The sequence below is a fragment of the Equus asinus genome, chromosome 6, assembly GCF_041296235.1.
Source record: "Equus asinus isolate D_3611 breed Donkey chromosome 6, EquAss-T2T_v2, whole genome shotgun sequence".
NCBI classification, from domain to species: Eukaryota; Metazoa; Chordata; class Mammalia; order Perissodactyla; family Equidae; genus Equus; species Equus asinus.
Window position 1 is genome coordinate 63,222,412 of NC_091795.1, and position 18,472 is coordinate 63,240,883.

At 47.0% G+C, this 18,472-nt stretch overlaps 1 protein-coding gene and 1 long non-coding RNA gene across 7 annotated transcripts; one reads left to right on the forward strand and one right to left on the reverse strand.

The window, feature by feature from the left end:
- Positions 1–2,270: 2,270 nt before the first annotated feature.
- Positions 2,271–4,919, reverse strand: LOC106826062 (uncharacterized). Its single transcript, XR_001396804.3, has 2 exons — positions 4,210–4,919; positions 2,271–2,951 (listed from the first exon to the last, which is right to left on the reverse strand). It is a non-coding gene; the product is annotated as an uncharacterized lncRNA (long non-coding RNA).
- Positions 4,920–4,928: 9 nt separating this feature from the next.
- Positions 4,929–14,914, forward strand: MCFD2 (multiple coagulation factor deficiency 2, ER cargo receptor complex subunit). Of its 6 annotated transcripts, none has more exons than XR_006529081.2 (5): positions 4,929–5,061; positions 10,766–10,926; positions 11,830–11,989; positions 13,441–13,638; positions 14,411–14,914. XR_006529081.2 is itself a non-coding variant. In XM_014833186.3 (4 exons), exons 2-4 carry the CDS (start codon positions 10,778–10,780, stop codon positions 13,570–13,572), a joined length of 441 nt encoding a protein of 146 aa, XP_014688672.1. In that variant the 5' UTR covers positions 4,929–5,061; positions 10,766–10,777; the 3' UTR covers positions 13,573–14,914. The 6 variants fall into 6 exon arrangements, 3 of the variants coding, with proteins under 3 accessions (XP_014688672.1, XP_070368245.1, XP_014688679.1); XR_011504047.1 differs by having other exon boundaries at positions 4,971–5,085; XM_014833186.3 differs by having other exon boundaries at positions 13,441–14,914.
- Positions 14,915–18,472: the final 3,558 nt, after the last annotated feature.

The following is an 18,472-nucleotide window of genomic DNA, read 5'->3' on the forward strand; positions in this document are numbered from 1 at the left end:
GCTGGAAATGGAGTTAATGATCAATCATGCCCAAGTGAGGAAGCCTCCATAAAAATCCTAACAGGACAGGGTTCCGGGAGCTGCTGGGTTGGTGAACACATCCACGTGTTGGGAAGGGGGACACCCCAACTCCACAGGGACAGAAGTTCCTGTGCTTGGGACCCTTCCAGACCTCACCTTACATATTTCTTCATCTATATCCTTTATGATTTAACAAAGTGGTGAATGTAAGTGTTTCCCGGAGTCCTATGAGCTGTTCTAGCAAATGACTGAATCCCAGGAAGGAGTCATGGGAACCTCTAATTTTTTAGCCAAGTTGGACAGGGGTGGTAACCTGGGGACCTACTACTTGTGACTGGCATCTGAAGTGGGTGACAGTTTTATGGGACTGAACCCTTAACCTGTGGAGTCTGCACTAACTCCAGTTAGTGTCAGAATTGAATTGCATTGTGGGACACCCAGGTGGTGTCACAGGGAATTGCTTGGTGTGGGGGAAAACCCCATATATCTGCTGTCAGAATTATTGTGTGTGTGAGTAAAGGAAAACACAGGAGTGTGGGTTTTGGGTTTTTTTGTTTTGTTTTTTGGTGAGGAAGATTGGCCCTGAGCTAACATCTGTTGCCAATCTTCCTCTATTTTGCATGTGGGATGCCACCACAGCATGGCTTGATGAGTGGTGCGTAGGTCCGTGCCCAGGATCTGAATGCACAAACCCTGGGCCGCCGAAGCAGAGCATGCTAACTTAACCACTACGCCACCGGACCAGCCTCAGGAGTGTTTTTTTCATGTACAACTATACATCAATAAAATGTAAAAACAACAACACCAAAACAACCCCAGAGGGAAACACATTCAATACACAATGTAAAAAAACAATAAAAGCTTCCTTTCAGAAAAACAGAGAACGAAAAACACAGTATACCCCAGTCAGCAAATGCCATCCAATCCCGCTGGACAGAAACAGCAAGGGTCTCTGCGTGGCAGAGTGTTAAGTCCTTGGCTGGGGAATCTGGCAGCCGCTCCCTTGTTAAACAATAAGATACCGGGGGCTGGCCCTGTGGCCGAGTGGTTAAGTTCATGCGCTCTGCTGCAGGCAGCCCAGTGTTTCGTTGGTTCGAATCCTGGGCGCGGACATGGCACTGCTCATCAAACCATGCTGAGGCAGTGTCCCACATGCCACAACTAGAAGGACCCACAATGAAGAATATACAACTATGTACTGGGGGTTTTGGGGAGAAAAAGGAAAAAATACAATCTTAAAAAAAAAGTGGAGAAATAAAGACTTCCTCAGACAAACAAATACTGAGGGAATTTAAAAAAAAAACAAAAAACAATAAGAGACCAGTGTTGACCAGGCTTGAGATTTTAGGGACACGGGACTCCCTCAATTATCTGTTAGGCTTCTGGTCAGTTCCACATGTGAGTAATCACAATCAAATAACATATCCAGGGAGTCTTTAAATGGTTTTCTAATGAAAGATTTAAAAATTATTTTCCCCAAAGAGGTAATATATTTACTTTGTTTTTAAAAAAATCAAAGCAGGGGCCGGCCCCACGGCTGAGTGGTTAAGCTCGTGAGCTTGGCTTTGGTGGCCCAGGGTTTGCTGGTTCAGATCCTGGGTGTGGACCTAGCACCACTCATCAAGCCATGCTGAGACAGCACCCCATATGGAGGAACTAGAAGAACCTACAACTAGGATATATAACTATGTACTGGGGGACTTTGCGGAGAAAAAAAAAGATGGGGCCAGCCCCGTGGCTGCGTGGTTAAGTTCGCGTGCTCTGCACAGCAGCCCAGGGTTTCGCTGGTTCGGATCCTGGGCACAGACATGGCACTGCTCATCAAGCCATGCTGAGGCAGCATCCCACATGCCACAACTAGAAAGACCCACAACTAAAAATATACAACTACGTACCAGGGGCTTTGGGGAGAAAAAAGGAAAAATAAAATCTTTTAAAAAAAGAGGAAGTTTGGCAACAGATGTTAGCTCAGGGCCAATCTTCCTCACCAAAAAAAAAAAAAAATCAAAGCAATACAAAAAGGTGTAAATTGAGGTCTTATTATCACCTCTGTTCTCTTTTATTAGTTTCTTGTGTATACTTCATGTTTCTTTTTGCAAAACAAGCAAAAATAAGTATTAGAATGTTTAAATCTTCTAGGGGCTTGTCTCTGTGTGCTTAGTTGCAGTTGAGGCTGTTCAAAACAACAGCTGCAGGTGGAGATGCCACCTGTAGTCCATCTTTTCTACTTTGGGCCTCACTTTTATCTCCTGATAAAGCTGCCTCTTTCCCTTCTCCACCTGCACTGGCTTCAGCTTGGGTATACAAAGAAAATTGTTTATTTCAACTTGGCAAGGCTTCAAGTTGTGGGACTTGACCAATTTAGGTTACCAGCTGCAGGTAAGGACTTTCTCTCTTACCAAGGCCTTATTTTCTTTAATCTCTGCTTTCAAACCAGTTATGTCTAATCTAGATTTGCCACTCTCTTGAAAGACTTTGCTAAAGCCACTGGAAAAAAAAAAATCCAACACTCACTAATGTTCTCTATTGTTCCTGAGATTTCTCCTACAATACAGCCTTGGTTGGCATGTGGTTTGCATCCAAGGCCTAGCAAGTGACAGCAGTTCAACAGTTTCACTACTGCTTAACAAGCTGGTCACTAACTTTCTAATTTGGAATAGAAAGTCACCACCACTGGCTACCTTAACCTTCAGTTAGCCAATTCCACATTTTAGTGTCTGTTTTTGGTGTCCTACTTCTGGTGCCAAATATTTGCCTGTTAGGGAATGGCTTCAGCTACAAGTCATAGAACACTCCCCTATGAATGACTTAAATAAACGTATGGACTAGAATGGGCCAAGAATGGAGGCAGGCAGGGTGGTCAGGAAGCTGTCGCCATAGTCCAGGTAGCAGATGATGGTTTCTTGGATGTCAATTTTACCTCGACAAAGCTAGAGGGGAAATAAGAACAGTTGTTAGAATTTTGGCTTCAACAACTAAATGCGTGGCAGTGACATTGACTAAAATGGACAAAACAGAGAGGTATGTGTTTGGGGGTAAAATTAGTATTCTGGGGGGCCAAGTTAAGTTTGAGATGCCAGTTGGACATTCACGGGGAGATGTCAAGTAGGCAGTTATTTAGAGGAGTTAGGACTTACAGGCAGAGGTCATCATTAGAGACATAAATTTTGGAGTCATCTGCTAATAAATGGTACCTAAAACCACAAGACTAGATGAAATCATAGGAGACTGAGTAGGGAGAGAAGAGAAAGGGACTCAGGATAGAACCCTGGGCACTTTGATATTTATAGGTTGAGCAGAAGACACAAAGTCAGTGAAAAGAACTCAAGAAAGAATACCCAGTGAGGTCAGAAGAAGATCAAGAGTGTATGGTGTCAGAAAACAAGAAGAAAGTGTTTCAAGGCGGAAGTGGTTGACTGTGATGAACAGCACTGAGCGGGCAAGTAAAAACAGAAGGTACCACTGGATTTGCATGGAGATTGCAGTTTCAGTAGCGTGGTGGCGAAGAAACCAGAGGGCAAGCTTATATGATGACGGGAATGGTCTCTAATAAGAGAGGGAGCAATTGGTGATTCAAGAGAGAGATGACAGGATCAGATCCACAGAAAAAGTGAATTGGTTAAATAGAAGGAGAACACTTTATCCTTCTATCAGACTGAGCTTCTTGAAGGAAGAGACCATGTCTTCTTCGTATTTGTATCTTTAGTAACTCCTAGCACAGTGCCTAGTACATATGAGGTATACTCAAGAAATGTTACTGATTAATGATGAGCAAATGGAAGAATGGATGGATGGCAGATGCAAAGCTGGAGAATGAACTAGATCAAACTAATTCAAACTTCAGAGTGAGGAAAGGAGAAGGGGTCTTGAATTAACAAGGTTTCTTCAGGGACTTTGGGATCCTGGGATTTTTCTCTGGGAAAGAGCTGACAGATTTCCAACTCAGATGAAGGTGGGAGAAGGAATGAGGCAATGCCAATGGCAGTTGCCTTGGCCAGCTTTTCAAGGGACTGATTTGCTAAAGCAGGCTGCAGGGAGGGCTCTAGGATCATCTACTTACTTAACCACTTTCTTTCTTTCCCTGCCTCTCCTTTTCTGGACCCTCGCTCATATGGAAAATGATTATCTATTTTTATGGACACAAATGGGAGAAAGGATTTAAAAAATGACAGTCCCACGTTCACTTACCCATCTGGTCAACAGATATTCACTGAATTACCGTCTTGTATAGGAAGAACGGTGTAAGAGCAGAATTATTGCGGGGCTTATCTATTCGTTTCCTTATTTATGCGTCTGGTTATTCTGAAGTGCTTTGTCTTCAATCGAGATAGTAGCTGATTTCACGAACTGCACAGGTAAGGTGGTATTTGCAGTGAGCTACCCACGTAGTCTTAGTGGGACTCCTAGACGAGCGATTAGGTATTGCAAATAACGTGGCTTGCAGAATGGAGAAAGCAGAGGCTGGAAGCAGGCCAATCTTGCAAATGCAGGACCCAAGGCCGGCTCCGCCGTCTTTTGGCTGTTTCATTAGGAGAGGAGTTAGGATTCCTATTACCTTCCTCACACCTTGCAGTCGGAGGAACCGAGGCTCCTATAAAAGTGGAGGAGGTGGAGGCGGAGCTGGAAGCCACGGTTGGCATCCTCCCCATCCGTTTTCGGAATCCCACGTCGCACGCCGGACTACATTCCTGGGGGATTCCGAGGTTGCCTAGCAACCTGCCGGGCCCTGGGGGTCAGGTGGCCCCACCCAGGCTGGAGTCGAGTGTCGCCTTCGGGAGGGCAGGCAGAAGAACTGCGTCTGCCCGGCCCCCGCTGGGCCCGAGCCCGTTACACGTGGAACCTCCCGACTCGCCGACAGCGCCGAGCGCCGGGCAGGGGCGGGGCCCCGCGACGCCAATGGGCGGGCAGAAGGGGGCGCGCGTGCGTACGGCGGGGCGGGGCGGGGCCGAGAAAAAGCGTTCTGAGGACGGGGGCTGGTGAGGCTCACGCGGGAGGTGTTCGCGTCTGCAGAAAGCTCCTTGGCAGCCAAAAACAGCGAGGGTGAGTGGACCCGCGAGCAGCGAGGCGAGTCACTCGACCCTGGGGAGGAGGTCCCGGGGGCGGCACTCGGGGGTCCGCAGCGGGGCGGGATCGCGGCGCCCTTCTGGGGAGCTCGGGGCCTCGGGCTCAAAGTGGGAGGCAGGAGCGGCCTGGGTGGGAGTCTCGGCCCCCACGCAGCCTCGGGAAGCTCAGCCAGCCGGGACCAGAGCCTCTCTCCCCGCCTCCCGGGGCAGAAGCCGCTGGGCGCTTTGGAGCCAGATGGTCCCGGCAGGGGCCGATGCCCACCCGCTGGGAGGACCTGCCATGGACCTGCCTGCGTGCCTGGGGCGTTACTCTCCGTCGGCTGCTGGTACCCTCGGGGAGAGACAACAAACAGGTCCTGTCCGGCCGGACGAACGTGGCCGGGCTGTGCAGGGGGAGCGGGAAGGCGGGGGAAGCTGACTTCCTCTTGTATTCCCTGTCCGGGCATGGCACTGCCATCCACCCAGTGCCCAAGCCAGAAACCTGGGCATCATCTCACCTCCTGCTCCTCTTTACCCACCCATGTCGAATCCTTCACAGATCTCTCTAGAGTGCGTCCACTTCTCCGTTCCCAGTCCCTCTGCTCTAGCTAGGTCAGGCCACCGTCATGTCTCCCCTGGACTACCTCAGTAGCCTCCTGACTGGTCCCCTGCATCCTTCTTGATCCTGTGTAGTTTGTTACATACTGGAAAGCCAGCGTGATGGTCTTAAAACACAAATCTGGTCATGTCACCAGACCCCTCCTCCCCCTTCCCTTTCTGCCTTTCAGTGAATTCCCACTGTTCCTCCAAGTTACTGAACAGGGCTTACAAGGTCCTATATGACCTGTCCTCTTTCTACTTTGCTCTCGCTTATCCATCTCCACTCTACTGTGTCTTCAGCTATATTGAACCTTTTTTAGTTTCTGGATTGGACCAAGTTTCTTCTAGGCTTAGGTGTGTGTTGGCATTTGTTACATTAGGTGTTTGTTACATGTTCTCTCTACCTGGGGTACTATCCTTTAGTTGAAAAAATTTTTCTCCTCCTTCATGTATAGTCTAGGTGTGGGTTGGCTTCTGCAGTACCCCATGGATGTCTGTTTCCTGGTCTCTCTTTTCTGCCAGGCTGTAATCAGTGTGAGAGGAGCCTGTCTGTCTCACAGTCCTGTCCTCAGAACCTTGTGCAGCACCAGGCTGCTAGTAAAGAGTGTGTTAGTTAAGTGTATAAATAACGCCCAGCAGCTCCTTGGGCTCCCTAAATGAGCAAGTAGATCAGGCTGTTAAATGCCTGCTTTTCAGAAAGTTCTCCACCCCCAATCCATGTCGCTGTTTCTTTGGCACAGGAACCTGGTTCTTTTCTTGCCTTTAGTCCAGGACCATGGCAGTGGTAAATGGGCAGTACTGGTCAGAGCTTTTCTTTTTCCGTTGGCTCTGGGTACAGGATGTTTGAATTTGGTGAGTGTGGCTGCTTTGAGTTTGAATTCTTAACTGAGGGCCCCTGGCATGAAAGAAAAGCTGTTAACAGCTGCTGTGGTCTTTATGGAAGGGAAGGAAGGCTCGCTCCAGACTGTTACGTGCTGAGAGACCCAACTAGCAATACAATGGGAGGGAAGGATGGGCCAGGCTAAACCACTGGTAGGAGAATTCCAAAGGGAAGTTATTTCTCCAGCTTAGGCCAGATCCTCTGTGATAAGGAACAGCACACCTAGGTGCTGAGACTCACTGCCCTGATTCAGCACGAAGGCATGCTGTCCTCAGGTCAGCTCAGGGTTTTGCGATGAGTTCAGTAGTGTAAAGGAGAGACAGAGAAGATAGGTACCCGGCCCTCACAGAGGGAGGAAAAGAGAAAAACAGAAAAGGAGAACCGTATGTGACCATATGTTACGGCCGAATGAGTGTGAGAGGCCGCAGAGTGAGGTCAGAGGAGGGAACAATTGGTCTTGGCTAGAAGAATCTTGAGATGACATTTAAACTGGGCCTGGAAGGAAGGGGGAGGACAGACAGACGGAACCAGTGGGAGCAAAGGCTCTGGGACTGGAAGAGGCTGCTGGAGCAGTGAGGGGAGCCCTGTTGGAGTCTAAGGCCCTGTGGGAGGCCCACTACTGACAATGGTCCAGCGCTCCCCTCCTGGGACTGAGGCTTCTCCTGGTGAAGGATGTCTCAAAGCCTGCGTTGTGTTCTGAAGTCTCCGTCAGAAATCTCTCTCTGGATTCTTCTCCAGCCTGGCCTTTACAATCTCTCGGCGAAGGCCAGTGAGCTCAGGACTCCAGGCTTATCTGCCGGGCTCTTGGCTCACGGCCTTGAGCTGAGCGCTTAGGGTGTGGGTGATGCAACTTGTTCTTTGGATGAAGGGCAGTTCCTGTGTTTCTTTTCAAGTGTGACAGTTGAATTTGCTGGGTGACAGTCAGATTCCCTGTTCCCACTGCAGAGCTCGAAGGGAGAGTTTCTCTTCTGTTTGTGGATTTGGCTTTTGTTGTCTTCTAATAGAAGCCTACAACAACCAACCCAAGTGGGACACATTCAAAATCAGTGGTTCTTGGCCTTTATTCTGCCTCCCTTGAAGAAGGGATAATTTGAACCCATAGTTACTGTATTACCAATCACTTGGTTGCTTTTTGGTGTCATTTGACTAGAACCCCCTCCACACACACACACACACACACACACACACACACTCCAATTTGATATACTAAACATCCACCCCGTAATTATAGGAAATGGTACCATGGGTTCAATGATCACTCAACTCTCTGATAGATATCTGCAAAAAAAAAAAAAAAGTTTTATGCTCAGTTACGTTGACATCAAAATTTAGCAGCATATCTGTGAAAGTAGGAAGCCCCCCAGCCCCCAAGGACCACATACAGGCTAAGAGCCACCAACCTCTGTGCCAGGCGCTGTGCCCAAGGCTGGGAATATGGATTCAGTCCCTGCCCTCACAGAGTTCAGTCCAGCAGGGCACTTACAGGTAATCAGGCAGTGTTCAAGGTCAGTTCACAGCTGTCGTCAGTGGTCAGTGACAGATGGGACCTTTCCGGAGGGAAGCACTCAGGAGCATGTGGGAAGAACACCTAATCCAGACTTGGAATTGAGGAAGGCTTGCCGGGGAAAGAGACAGCTAAGGTGTATAGTCTGAAGGGCTTCCCTCTCTGGTCCCTCCTGTCCCAGGGCTCTAAGGTGTGTGCTCAGAACCAGCTCTGCTGCCCTGGCCTAGGCAGTCACTCTAAGAGTCACTGGAGTCCTTCTTTTCTAGTACCAGGTACAATGGCAGTGGCCTTGTGGGTATGGACACTTTTATTTGGTGAAATTGGAAGTGTAATTTCTGTTCCCGAATTATTTTCTAGGGATGAGAATTAAACAGAAACCCCTTTTTTAATGCTATCCATATAGTATTGGAACAAAATTGTGGGATAAATTGCATTAAATACATGTTTGTAAAGAAAAAACATGTTTATAGTAGAAATTTTAGAAGCAATAGAAAAGTGAGAAAAAGAAATATCAAAGCCACTCCTCAGGGGCCAGCCCTGTGGTCAAGTGGTTAAGTTTGTGCGCTCTGCTCGTTGGCCCAGGGTTTCACTGGTTCAGATCCTGGGCATGGACCTGGCACTGCTCATCAGGCCATGCTGAGGCAGCGTCCCACACAGCACAACCGGAAGGACCTACAACTAGAATATACAACTATGTATTGGGGCTTTGGGGAGAAGAAGACCGTGAAGACGACAAAGAAGGAGGAGACGGAGAAGAAAGATTGGCAACAGGTGTTAGCTCAGGGCCAATCTTTAACAAAGAAACAAAACCACTCCTCATAATTCAGAAAATAATCTTTGTTAATAGTTTTTAGTCACTGTTCTATGTATGAAATATACATACCTTTTTTTTTATAAAAGTGAATTATTCTTTACAGACCTTTACAGCCTGCTCTTTTTTGTTTGATATATATTGAACATCTTTTCCTATTACTAAGTATGACAGATTGCATTACAATGTCCCTTTTCAGTAGTAAGACTAGGTGCTGCTTTCTAGCACTCTGGAAGTTATACATCCCAGTGACTATTGTCCCCTTAGGGTGAGGGCCATGGGAAGTGATATTGCTAATAGGCAAAATGGGTTTGGGAAATTTTCCTAAACATTGTGGGGATGACATTCTCCCAGAGTCCCACCCTAAAGAGCCTTTTTTCTTTTTAAGTTTTTTTTATTGAGTTCGTAATAGTTTACATCATTGTGAAATTTCAGTTGTACATTATTTCTTGTCCGTCACTATGTAAGTGCTAAAGAGCCTTTTAGGATGGGTGAGAGAGTAGACATGCTGACAGCTTCATAGCTGAGCTCTGTGTGTAGCATGTGCAACGGTCTGACCGGCACCTATGCTTTCTCTTTGCTGCTATAGATCTGGGGCTATGGCCACAGTTGGGCCCTTAGAAATCAGTGGCCCCTGTTATCCTGCAGAATCTGCATTGCCTTTTTTGGAGTAAATGTGTAAGTCAGGTCTTTTCTCTGTGTTTGTTTGGAGGTGTCCTGGCTGTCCTTCACCTTCCTTTTTGAAGTCAGTCTATGAGCCCCCGAAAGGACCAGGGCATTCAGTTTAACAAAAGTTAGTGAAGGCCTGCCTGAGCCTTGCTGGGGAACATTAATGGGAGCAAAGCCTTCCCTGCCCTCAGGGAGCTTGCTCTGTAGCTGACTGTGTCTTCTTGTTCTTGACCACAATTCCAGCTCTAGCCAAACCCCAGGAGTACTTGATGGAATCCAGATGTCTGTGTAATTCTCCTTTCTGATGCTCTTTCAGTCTTTAAGTTACTTGCCTCTGTCACAGCCCTGGGAGATGGACAGGGCAGAAGTTAACATCTTCTCCGTGTCCACTGCTGCACGCCTTAATCTGGCCGCCCCATCCCTTCCCTCAACAACCACATTCCTGTCTCTGGTCTTACACCACTGCTGTGCTGCCACATTAGCCATTCTGAAACCAATCTCTGATCTCATCTTCCATTCACGAATCCTCAGTAGCTCCCATGTATCCTCATGAAACTCCAACCCCCTTGGCCTAGTGTGCAAAGCCACATCGATACGGCCTGGTCAACCTTTGCAGCCTATTGTCCACTATTCTGCCTGCTTTATACCCTGTAGGCCACAGCCTGACTAAACGACTTGGCATTTCTTTTGCACTTGTCTGCAACTGCCACTCTGCTCGAAGCATTCCCTTAGTCCTTCAGTCCCTGCATGTCCACAGCATGCTCATCCGTCCGGGCCTAGCTGAAGAGTCCCCATGTTCATCAGCTTTCTCTGATTTTCCCTCTGAAGAAAAGAGGACATTTCTTTCATTGAGCTCTCAAAGGGTTTTATCCTTCTTTGTTCCACCTCACTTGCTGTCTTTATAAGTGCTTTCAGTAGGAAGTATTTCTGTCGCTAGACTGTAAGCGTCTTGTAGGCAGGAATAATCCTCACATCCCTTTCAGCTCTCATTGAGTTGCTCGGCATTCTGAAGATGCTTCAGGAAATGTCATGAACGTGCCCACTTGAGTGATAGGGACCTGGAGTGCCCAGGTCATCCCACAGTCGAGCGACAGAGCTGGCCTTGGGCCCAGTTTGACGTGTTCTCTTCCCCAACCTTGCTTCTTTAGTGGGTTTCCCAGGAGTGCACTGTGTCAAGTCTTGAAAGAACCTTAGCTCTGGTGTTCTCGCCTTCATCTTCTGTGTTCTCCACCTCCCAGGTACCAGTGACCATGAGATCTCTGCGGCTGCTCAGAACCCCCTTCCTGTGCGGCCTGCTCTGGGCCTTTTGTGTCCCAGGTGTCAGGGCTGAGGAGCCCGGAGCCAGCCCTTCCCATCCCAGCAGCATGCGCTTGGATAAGAACACAGTGCATGATCAAGAGTATGTATTCAGCCAGGGCTGGGGTCCATCCCTGACATTTCTCAAGGATGATATTTAGTCCTTATTGTGACTTGTAAATCAGATATTCTTTTTGCATCATCGTATCACAGATGAGGAATCTTGAGGCCTAGATGGGATAAATGACTTGCCTGAATTCAGTCCATTTCTCTCTTTCACCGCAAATACACACACACACACACTCACTCACTCACTCACACACTCCCACTATATACACACACACAGTAGTAGTGGCAGAATCCAGGATAGAGCTAATAAGGTTTCTTGACTCTGACAAGACGTTTTTCTTTTTTTATTGAAACATTCAAACATTGAATCATTTGTTGCAACTTTTGTCCCAGGCCAGTTAGCCTCACACGTTATTGTTATCCTTAAATTTCTTTTTAAAATTGGGGGCTTTTTTTCCCTGCTTTTTTCTCCCCAAATCCCCCCAGTACATAGTTGTACATTTTAATTGTGGGTTCTTCTAGTTGTGGCATGTGGGACACCGCCTCAACATGGCCTAATGAGCGGTACCATGTCCGCGCTCAGGATCCGAACCCTGGGCCACTGGAGTGGAGCGTGTGGACTTAACCACTTGGCCACAGGGCTGGCCCCTAAAATTGTTTTTTTAAATTGATAGCCCTCCAAAATGTTACAACAACATTCAAATAATAAGGAAAAAACAGCCATTATCTTGCCAGCATTACAGAGGAACTGTTTGACTTTTTCCCTGCTCCTTTCATGGCCTTGCCTGTGTCTGTCAGCCTTGAGTGTGGTCTGCCACTGTTTCTGTTTGTTTTTCTGAGATGGATGAATTTTAAGATCTTGAACTTTTCAGTCCTTAAGATTTTGGCATAATCCTGGTGTCGCTGCCAAGTAGTCTGAGTCTAACTTGGTTTTTAGGCATATCATGGAGCATCTAGAAGGTGTCATCAACAAACCAGAGGCGGAGATGTCTCCACAAGAACTGCAGCTCCATTATTTCAAAATGCATGACTATGATGGCAATAATTTGCTTGACGGCCTAGAACTCTCCACAGCCATCACTCACGTCCATAAGGAGGTAGGTCAGGCAGTGGCTCAACGGGCAGCATCTCAGAAAGGCCTCCCTTTGGTAATTCAGTCCCCAGTCGTGATGACCTGTGCTGTCCTTGTACAACAGTGTTGCTGCTTCTCCTTTTTCTGCACGCCACTGTTCTGCCTCTTTTCCTGTGCAGTGCTCCTTCTCGAAAAGAGTGACCTGCTGTGGCAGAAGCTCCGGGGCTTTAAGAAGTGCTACAGGCGTTTCTGCTGCACACCAGAGTTTGTGAAACAGTGCCTAAAAGACAGAGCTCATTCCAAATGCAGAGCAGGGGAGAACTTGTCTTATTTGAGAAGAACGGTGGAACCTGATTCCAGGGGTCGAGAGCCTTGGCAGTAATTGAGGATTTATGTGATATGGTGCAGTGCTCCGTACAAAGCAGTTTACCAAGCACTTGCAAGTAGGCTGGAGATCTCATTTGCTCTTTGCAACAGCCTGCAAATGGGCAGGGGCAGGCATTATTGTTACTCCCAGTTTAGAGGTAAGGAGACCGAAATCAAGATCTTCTTCTCCAGATCTAATTCTGTCCTGCTCTGCCACACTGCAGTCTGTAGAGAGGAAGAAAGACAAGGTTGGTGAGGTGTGTGCACTCACATTAGCTGCCAGGAGAGCAGGTGTGGGTTTGCTTGAAAGGCAGTGGGGAGCGCTAACAACTTTGCGTGGAAGAATGTCATGACTGTGTAGTGTTTTGGGAAGATCCTTTGCTGCGGGAGGCAGTCTGGTGGATGTGAGGAGAGACTGGCGTCAGGGAGAGGAATTGGGATTCCGCAGTCCTGGCAGGCGAGGATGGTGGTGGCACTAGGAGAGGAAAGGGTGGACGTGGCACAGAGAGAGTCAACCAAGGACGTGAACAGCATTGGCTTAGCACTCAGCACAGCCTGAGTGCTCCACCTTCTTTGGGAGCAGGGAAATGCCTTCACCTCAAAGATCCTAGCAGGTTCTACTGGTCAGCAGTGCCTTCTTCCTCTTGTTCTGACCCTGAGGTGATGTCCAGTGCAGAACATCTCTGCTTCATCAGGGCAAGTTGTGTCCAGAGCTGACCCTCGGGAAAGCCTAGTCTATGAGCTTTTCTCTAGGATCAGTTTGTGGGTCATGGAATTCATGAAACTCAGAATTCTGTGTAAGCCAGGCCTTGCTTTCTACGATGAACGTATGTTACTCTTATAATTAGAAAAGAATGAAAAGTCATTTTTAAAATAAATAAGCAAGGATCTACTTTGATTGCCTCTTTCTTTTAACTGGAAAATATAATTTCTAAACTGGATTATTATCAATTGACTCTGTATCTGACATATGGTTTGTGGATTCCTAGAAGTAGCCACATACTACATTGAAGGAGTTCTTGGACATGTATAAGCATGGACATGTTGGAAATTAGCTAAGCACTTCCAGGAAAATGTGCAACTCATTATTATCTAATTTATATTTTGTAGGAAGGGAGTGAACAGGCACCACCAATGAGCGAAGATGAACTGATTAACTTAATAGATGGTGTTTTGAGAGATGATGACAAGAACAATGATGGATACATCGACTATGCTGAATTTGCAAAATCACTGCAGTAGACCTTATGTGGCTGTCTCCTAGTTATATGCAAATGTGACCCGTTCTAATGTGATTGAACACTTTCGGTAATGCAAAATAACTTGTTTCCAACTACTGCTCAGTATTTTGGTGAAAACCTATACCAATTTGTTACACTGGGGTAGGAGAGAGAGAAATCAAGAGAAATGGGACTTGTAGTCCCTAAGTACTGTTAAATCTCTTTTTGGACCAGGGCTTGATTAAAGAATCTTTTGAAGAACGTTGGATAATTGGAACTGAGTACTCAGGAAATTGACTGTGGAATACTGCTAGGCTCTTGGTTTTAATTCATGCTACCTGAAAAGTAAGATAAGCTTTGCCAAGTGGACGCACTTTTCAGTAACAGTGAAGAATTGGAGTGAATGCCAAACGTTTCCCCTGGTGGGTCCTGTCTCTTCAGGTTAGTGTGGTCAGTGTTCTGTAACGTTCCTTTGGCCTAAATGACTACTTGCTTTGGCCAAGTGAGTATTTATTAGGCTATTTCAAAGCCACATCATAAGAAGAATGTCAAATATTGAGTTCAGCTAGCCACAGATAAGATTCTCTATCTTCTGGAAATGACACACCACTGACCTAAGTGATTAACCTTTTTTCAGTTTTTCAGTATTTTACAGAACTACTGCCACATCCTTATTCTTTATTTCTTTTAAGTCTTCTCCCACCTAGGAGAAGCCTTGAATTTAGAAGTGTTCTCCAATCAGTAGCAAATGTTTTAGCTTTCTTAATGTTCGTATTTAACTCTTGTTTCTAGAGTTCCATGTCTGCAGTTTAGACACTATGAGGAATGTAAGGACTTTATCCCTCTGTTTGATCCCGCAGGGTAAAACCACCGGCTGTTCCCGCTGGTGGAGAGACCATTCACCCAGCGCAGTGTCTAGCCTGATACAAGTTATATTTAGAAGGAATGTTGTTGAAATTACCTCTTCTAGCCTGAACACGTGAATTCTTTCAGATCAGGAAAGATTAGAAAAAGAAGCGTAAAGACTCTTAACAGTGTGAATCTCAATGGTGGCTGAAACTGAGGAGCAGCAGCAGACTGTAATTCAGTTTATTGACATGACAGACGTGCTGTGATAGAAAACCTGAAATGATGGCTGAATGGGAAAACTGCATAAAATTTGCTATAAGATGTATAGAGACTTATTTTCTTTATTAAAGTATTCTTATAAGAAAACATATGTATTTGTAAAGATGGTTTCCTGTGTCAAGTATTTGTGCAATCAGAGCTGAATTGTAAACTATTCTTGTAATATCTAGTTATTTTGAAAGATTTATATAATGAATTCTGAACATATGACCAATAAAACTGACGAAACAAAATAAGGAGCAGTTGATTTTGTCCACGTAGGCTTCTCCTGCCACAGGAAGGCTGTTTATTGAATACAGACATTTGTGTGTGCCAACTCCATCGCGGGCCCTGGGCCCCTCCCTGGCTCTACCCTGTTCCTTTTTGTAGGGGTAGATTCCTAGTCTTCAAAGTCACTTTCTCCTTTTAGGCATTTTTTTCCTTCTGAATGAAATCACTTTTTGGACCTTTCTTCTCTGGCCAAGTTCAGATTATGACGGCATCCTCTAGCTTAGGAAAATACAATGTTTTCTCCTTGAGTCTGGTGACTTTCTTCTTTTCCAGAAAATTTAATCAGATAGCATTATTGAAAGCATCTCAGGCCCAAGCGAAAGCACAGTCTCCTCTGGCATTTTGGAACGACTCTTGTTCTGCCAGTTGAAAGCCAAGAAGGAAGAAGTTACCATTGCCTTTTTTTCCGCCCAAGACCCTTGCTCTGGCCCTGCATCCAGAGCTGCCTCTCTGGATGGATCCACTGAGGGGGCTCATAGATGCAGGAATCTCATGCTGTTGGCAGCTAGGAAGGGAGTCAGTGAGGCAGCTGGCGAGGGGGAGAAGCAGATCCTTAGGAGGTAGAGTCATCGTCCTATTGAACAGACAAGACTGGACACCTTCCTCTTCCACAGCTGGCTGCTATTGGTAATTATTCTAGCCTTTGTGGTCCCGACAGCTCACCTTTCATCACAGAAAATGTCCCTGGTGGGAGGTGGGCCCTGCAACATGAGGGCAACAGCATGATTTGCCTTTCCTGCATACGCTCTTTATCTCACCTCCCCTACCCAAGGCCTTGGCCTTCTCGTTGCCCACCTCAAGGATTCTTAGAATTTATAAGGAACACCTCTGCACCTCAGTTTCCTGATCTCTAAAATGGAGATAAATATACCCAAGAGGAGGCCTTATATGAGCACAAACTTTGGACTCAGACCAGAGTTGAAATCCTAGGCCTACCACTCCTTAGCTGTGAACTTTAACTTTAGTTTCTCATCTTAAAAATAGCTCTAGTAAAATGTACCTGCAGAGTGGTGAAGACAATTAACAAAATGAGAGAAAATAATATGGGGGCTGGCCCGGTGACGCAGCGGTTAAGTTCGCATGTCCGCTTCTCGGCGGCCCGGGGTTCGCTGGTTCGGATCCCGGGTGCGGACACGGCACCGCTTGGCAGCCATGCTGTGGTAGGCATCCCACATATAAAGTAGAGGAAGATGGGCACGGATGTTAGCTCAGAGCCAGGCTTCCTCAGCAAAAAGAGGAGGACTGGCAGTAGTTAGCTGAGGGCTAATCTTCCTCAAAAAAAAAAAATAATAATAATATGAAGTATCTAGTAAGTGCCCCGCATAAAGCAGAGCTAAACGCTGTCAGTCGTCTCTTGCTCACCCTGGCTGCTGAAGAGCCTGGGCCCCTCCCTCGCTGAGAGTGGGCGCTGGAGAGGCTGTAAATAATTAATGAGTCCTTAGGGGCAGGCATCAAAGAGTCCTCAGCTTCTTATATTCCTCAGTATAAGTGCTGAATGAGTGAACGGATGAATTCTCTCCCAGGAGTGAAACTAAGGGTCACGTCAAGGGCAATGGTGAAAGACACAAAAGCATTGACATCAGCACCAGACTAAAGGGGTTTCCTTGTCTCCTGGCCTCAGTTAATCCCCCCTGAAGAAGGTGGGGACCAGACCCCCTCCCACAGCACACGGAGAGCACCAGCCAACGGCAGGAGTAGTACGTTTGCCTTGCTCCTTAGAAAAACCTAGAAAACAGAGAAGGTGGGGTGCCAGAGTGTGTATGAGGCTGTGGATGGAGACTTTTTCACCTGAATGGCGCTTCCCAAGGGAGATTTTGGAGGTGTACAGGTTTGAGAAAGCAACAGACATGGATTTTCAAAGTAAATGGCAGCTACAAGATGACCCAATAAAGACATCTGTATCCCCAGCTGAAACTGAAATCATGCCGGGGCTAGCAGACAACTTAAAAAATTATAACCAGTGTCCTCAGAGAAGTGAGACTTGATCGTGTCCATGAAACAAAATCGAGATGCCATAAAAAAGGAACAATTGGGAAAATAGAATCCAGAAATAAAAAATGTGATACTGAGACCCCCCCCATCCCCAAATTCTTCATTAGAAGGGTTAAAAGGTAAGGTTAAGGACGTCTCCCAGGAAGTAGAACAAAAAGACAAAGAGATGAGTGATAACAGAGGAAAAAGGAGAAAATAAGAGAATCTACTGGGGGGATCCCACCTCCAGTTAATAGGACTTCTTAGAGAAAACAGAAAACATGACAGGGAGGAAGTAACCCCAAATCAACTCAAACTGGAATAAGGAAAAAAAAAAAGAATGGAGGGGGAGATGGGGAATGTGAGAACTTGTTGGCCACATTACTGCGCCGGCTGCAGACATGACCCAATTCCCTGCTCACCGGGCCGCCAGCCAGCATCTGCTCTCCTCCCCATCGGCAGCTCCGCCCTCTCTGCCTGCGCTTCACGCTCCACGGTCAGTCTCATGCAGCAGCAAGGATGGCAGCAGCATCCTCCTCCTCGGCTTCAGGAAGAAAGCCTGTCTCTGTTGCTGAAGAGCATAGTGTTCAGAGCATGAACTCTGGCGTCAGACAACCTAAGTATGAGTCCTGGTTTTGCCACTCAATAGCTGTGTCACTTGGGCTTGTTGCTTACTGCCTCTGTGCCTCAGTTTCCTCATCTGACAACCGGGATGATAATGACAGTTTAACCTCATGAGGCTGCTGTAAGGACTAATTGAATTAACATATGGTGAAGATAGGTAAAGCCCTAAGAACGGAGCCTGGCGCAGAGGAAGCACTTTATCAGTGTCAGCCAGTACTATCATTCTGAGCCCATCACTGAACCCATCTCTGAGGCCAAGGCCGTGCCATACGGGCCGGTGGGCTCAGGCCTTGGTGGTATGCTGCAGCCCCAGGGAGGGGCTGGAGGCCTACTAGTATAAAATGACTGATAGTGAGGAGGAAGCACCTCTGTGGGGGGATCGGGGTACCATTACCAGAAGAGGAAGGTGGGTAGCTGCTGTGTGGCATGCCCTAGGGGGGTTGGCAGGGAATATTCACTTCTTTCAAGGAAATCTCCCCGCCAGCCAGTGGCCTGGCCTCACAGCTCTGCTGAGATGTTTATAATACTGTATTTGAAGGCACAGCAGAGGCTTCAGCAGAGCGGTCCCGGGGCTTCAGGCCCTCTGCCTGTGCCTGCCCAGGCCCCTGCCACCAGCAGGAGGGGAAGCTATGTTCTTTATTCCTCCTTCAGCACATCATCATCCAACTCGGACCCCTGACTGCCTGGAATCACTCACGCTTCCCTCCCAAGAGCAAACAATATTTTTCAGACACAGTCCAGTCTAATACCATTTTGGGGAAAAAAACCTTCAGCTGTGCAAGGGCTCGTGGGAGTAGGGCCATTTGAACCAATTAACACCTCTTGACATCTCCACCAGAAGCGTCTACACTGGGGTTAGTTCCTGCCATCCTAGGTGTTCCCTAGGAAACGTGAGTGTTTGCCTTGCAGCCCAGGGACTGACGCAGCCC

Bases quoted from the DNA above. Each gene is read 5' to 3' on its own strand.
- MCFD2 (XM_014833186.3), top strand. From the start codon at position 10,778: ATGAGATCTCTGCGGCTGCTCAGAACCCCCTTCCTGTGCGGCCTGCTC. The intron at 10,927-11,829 runs GTATGTATTCAG...CTTGGTTTTTAG, and splicing joins AACACAGTGCATGATCAAGA to GCATATCATGGAGCATCTAG. The intron at 11,990-13,440 runs GTAGGTCAGGCA...TATATTTTGTAG, and splicing joins TCACTCACGTCCATAAGGAG to GAAGGGAGTGAACAGGCACC.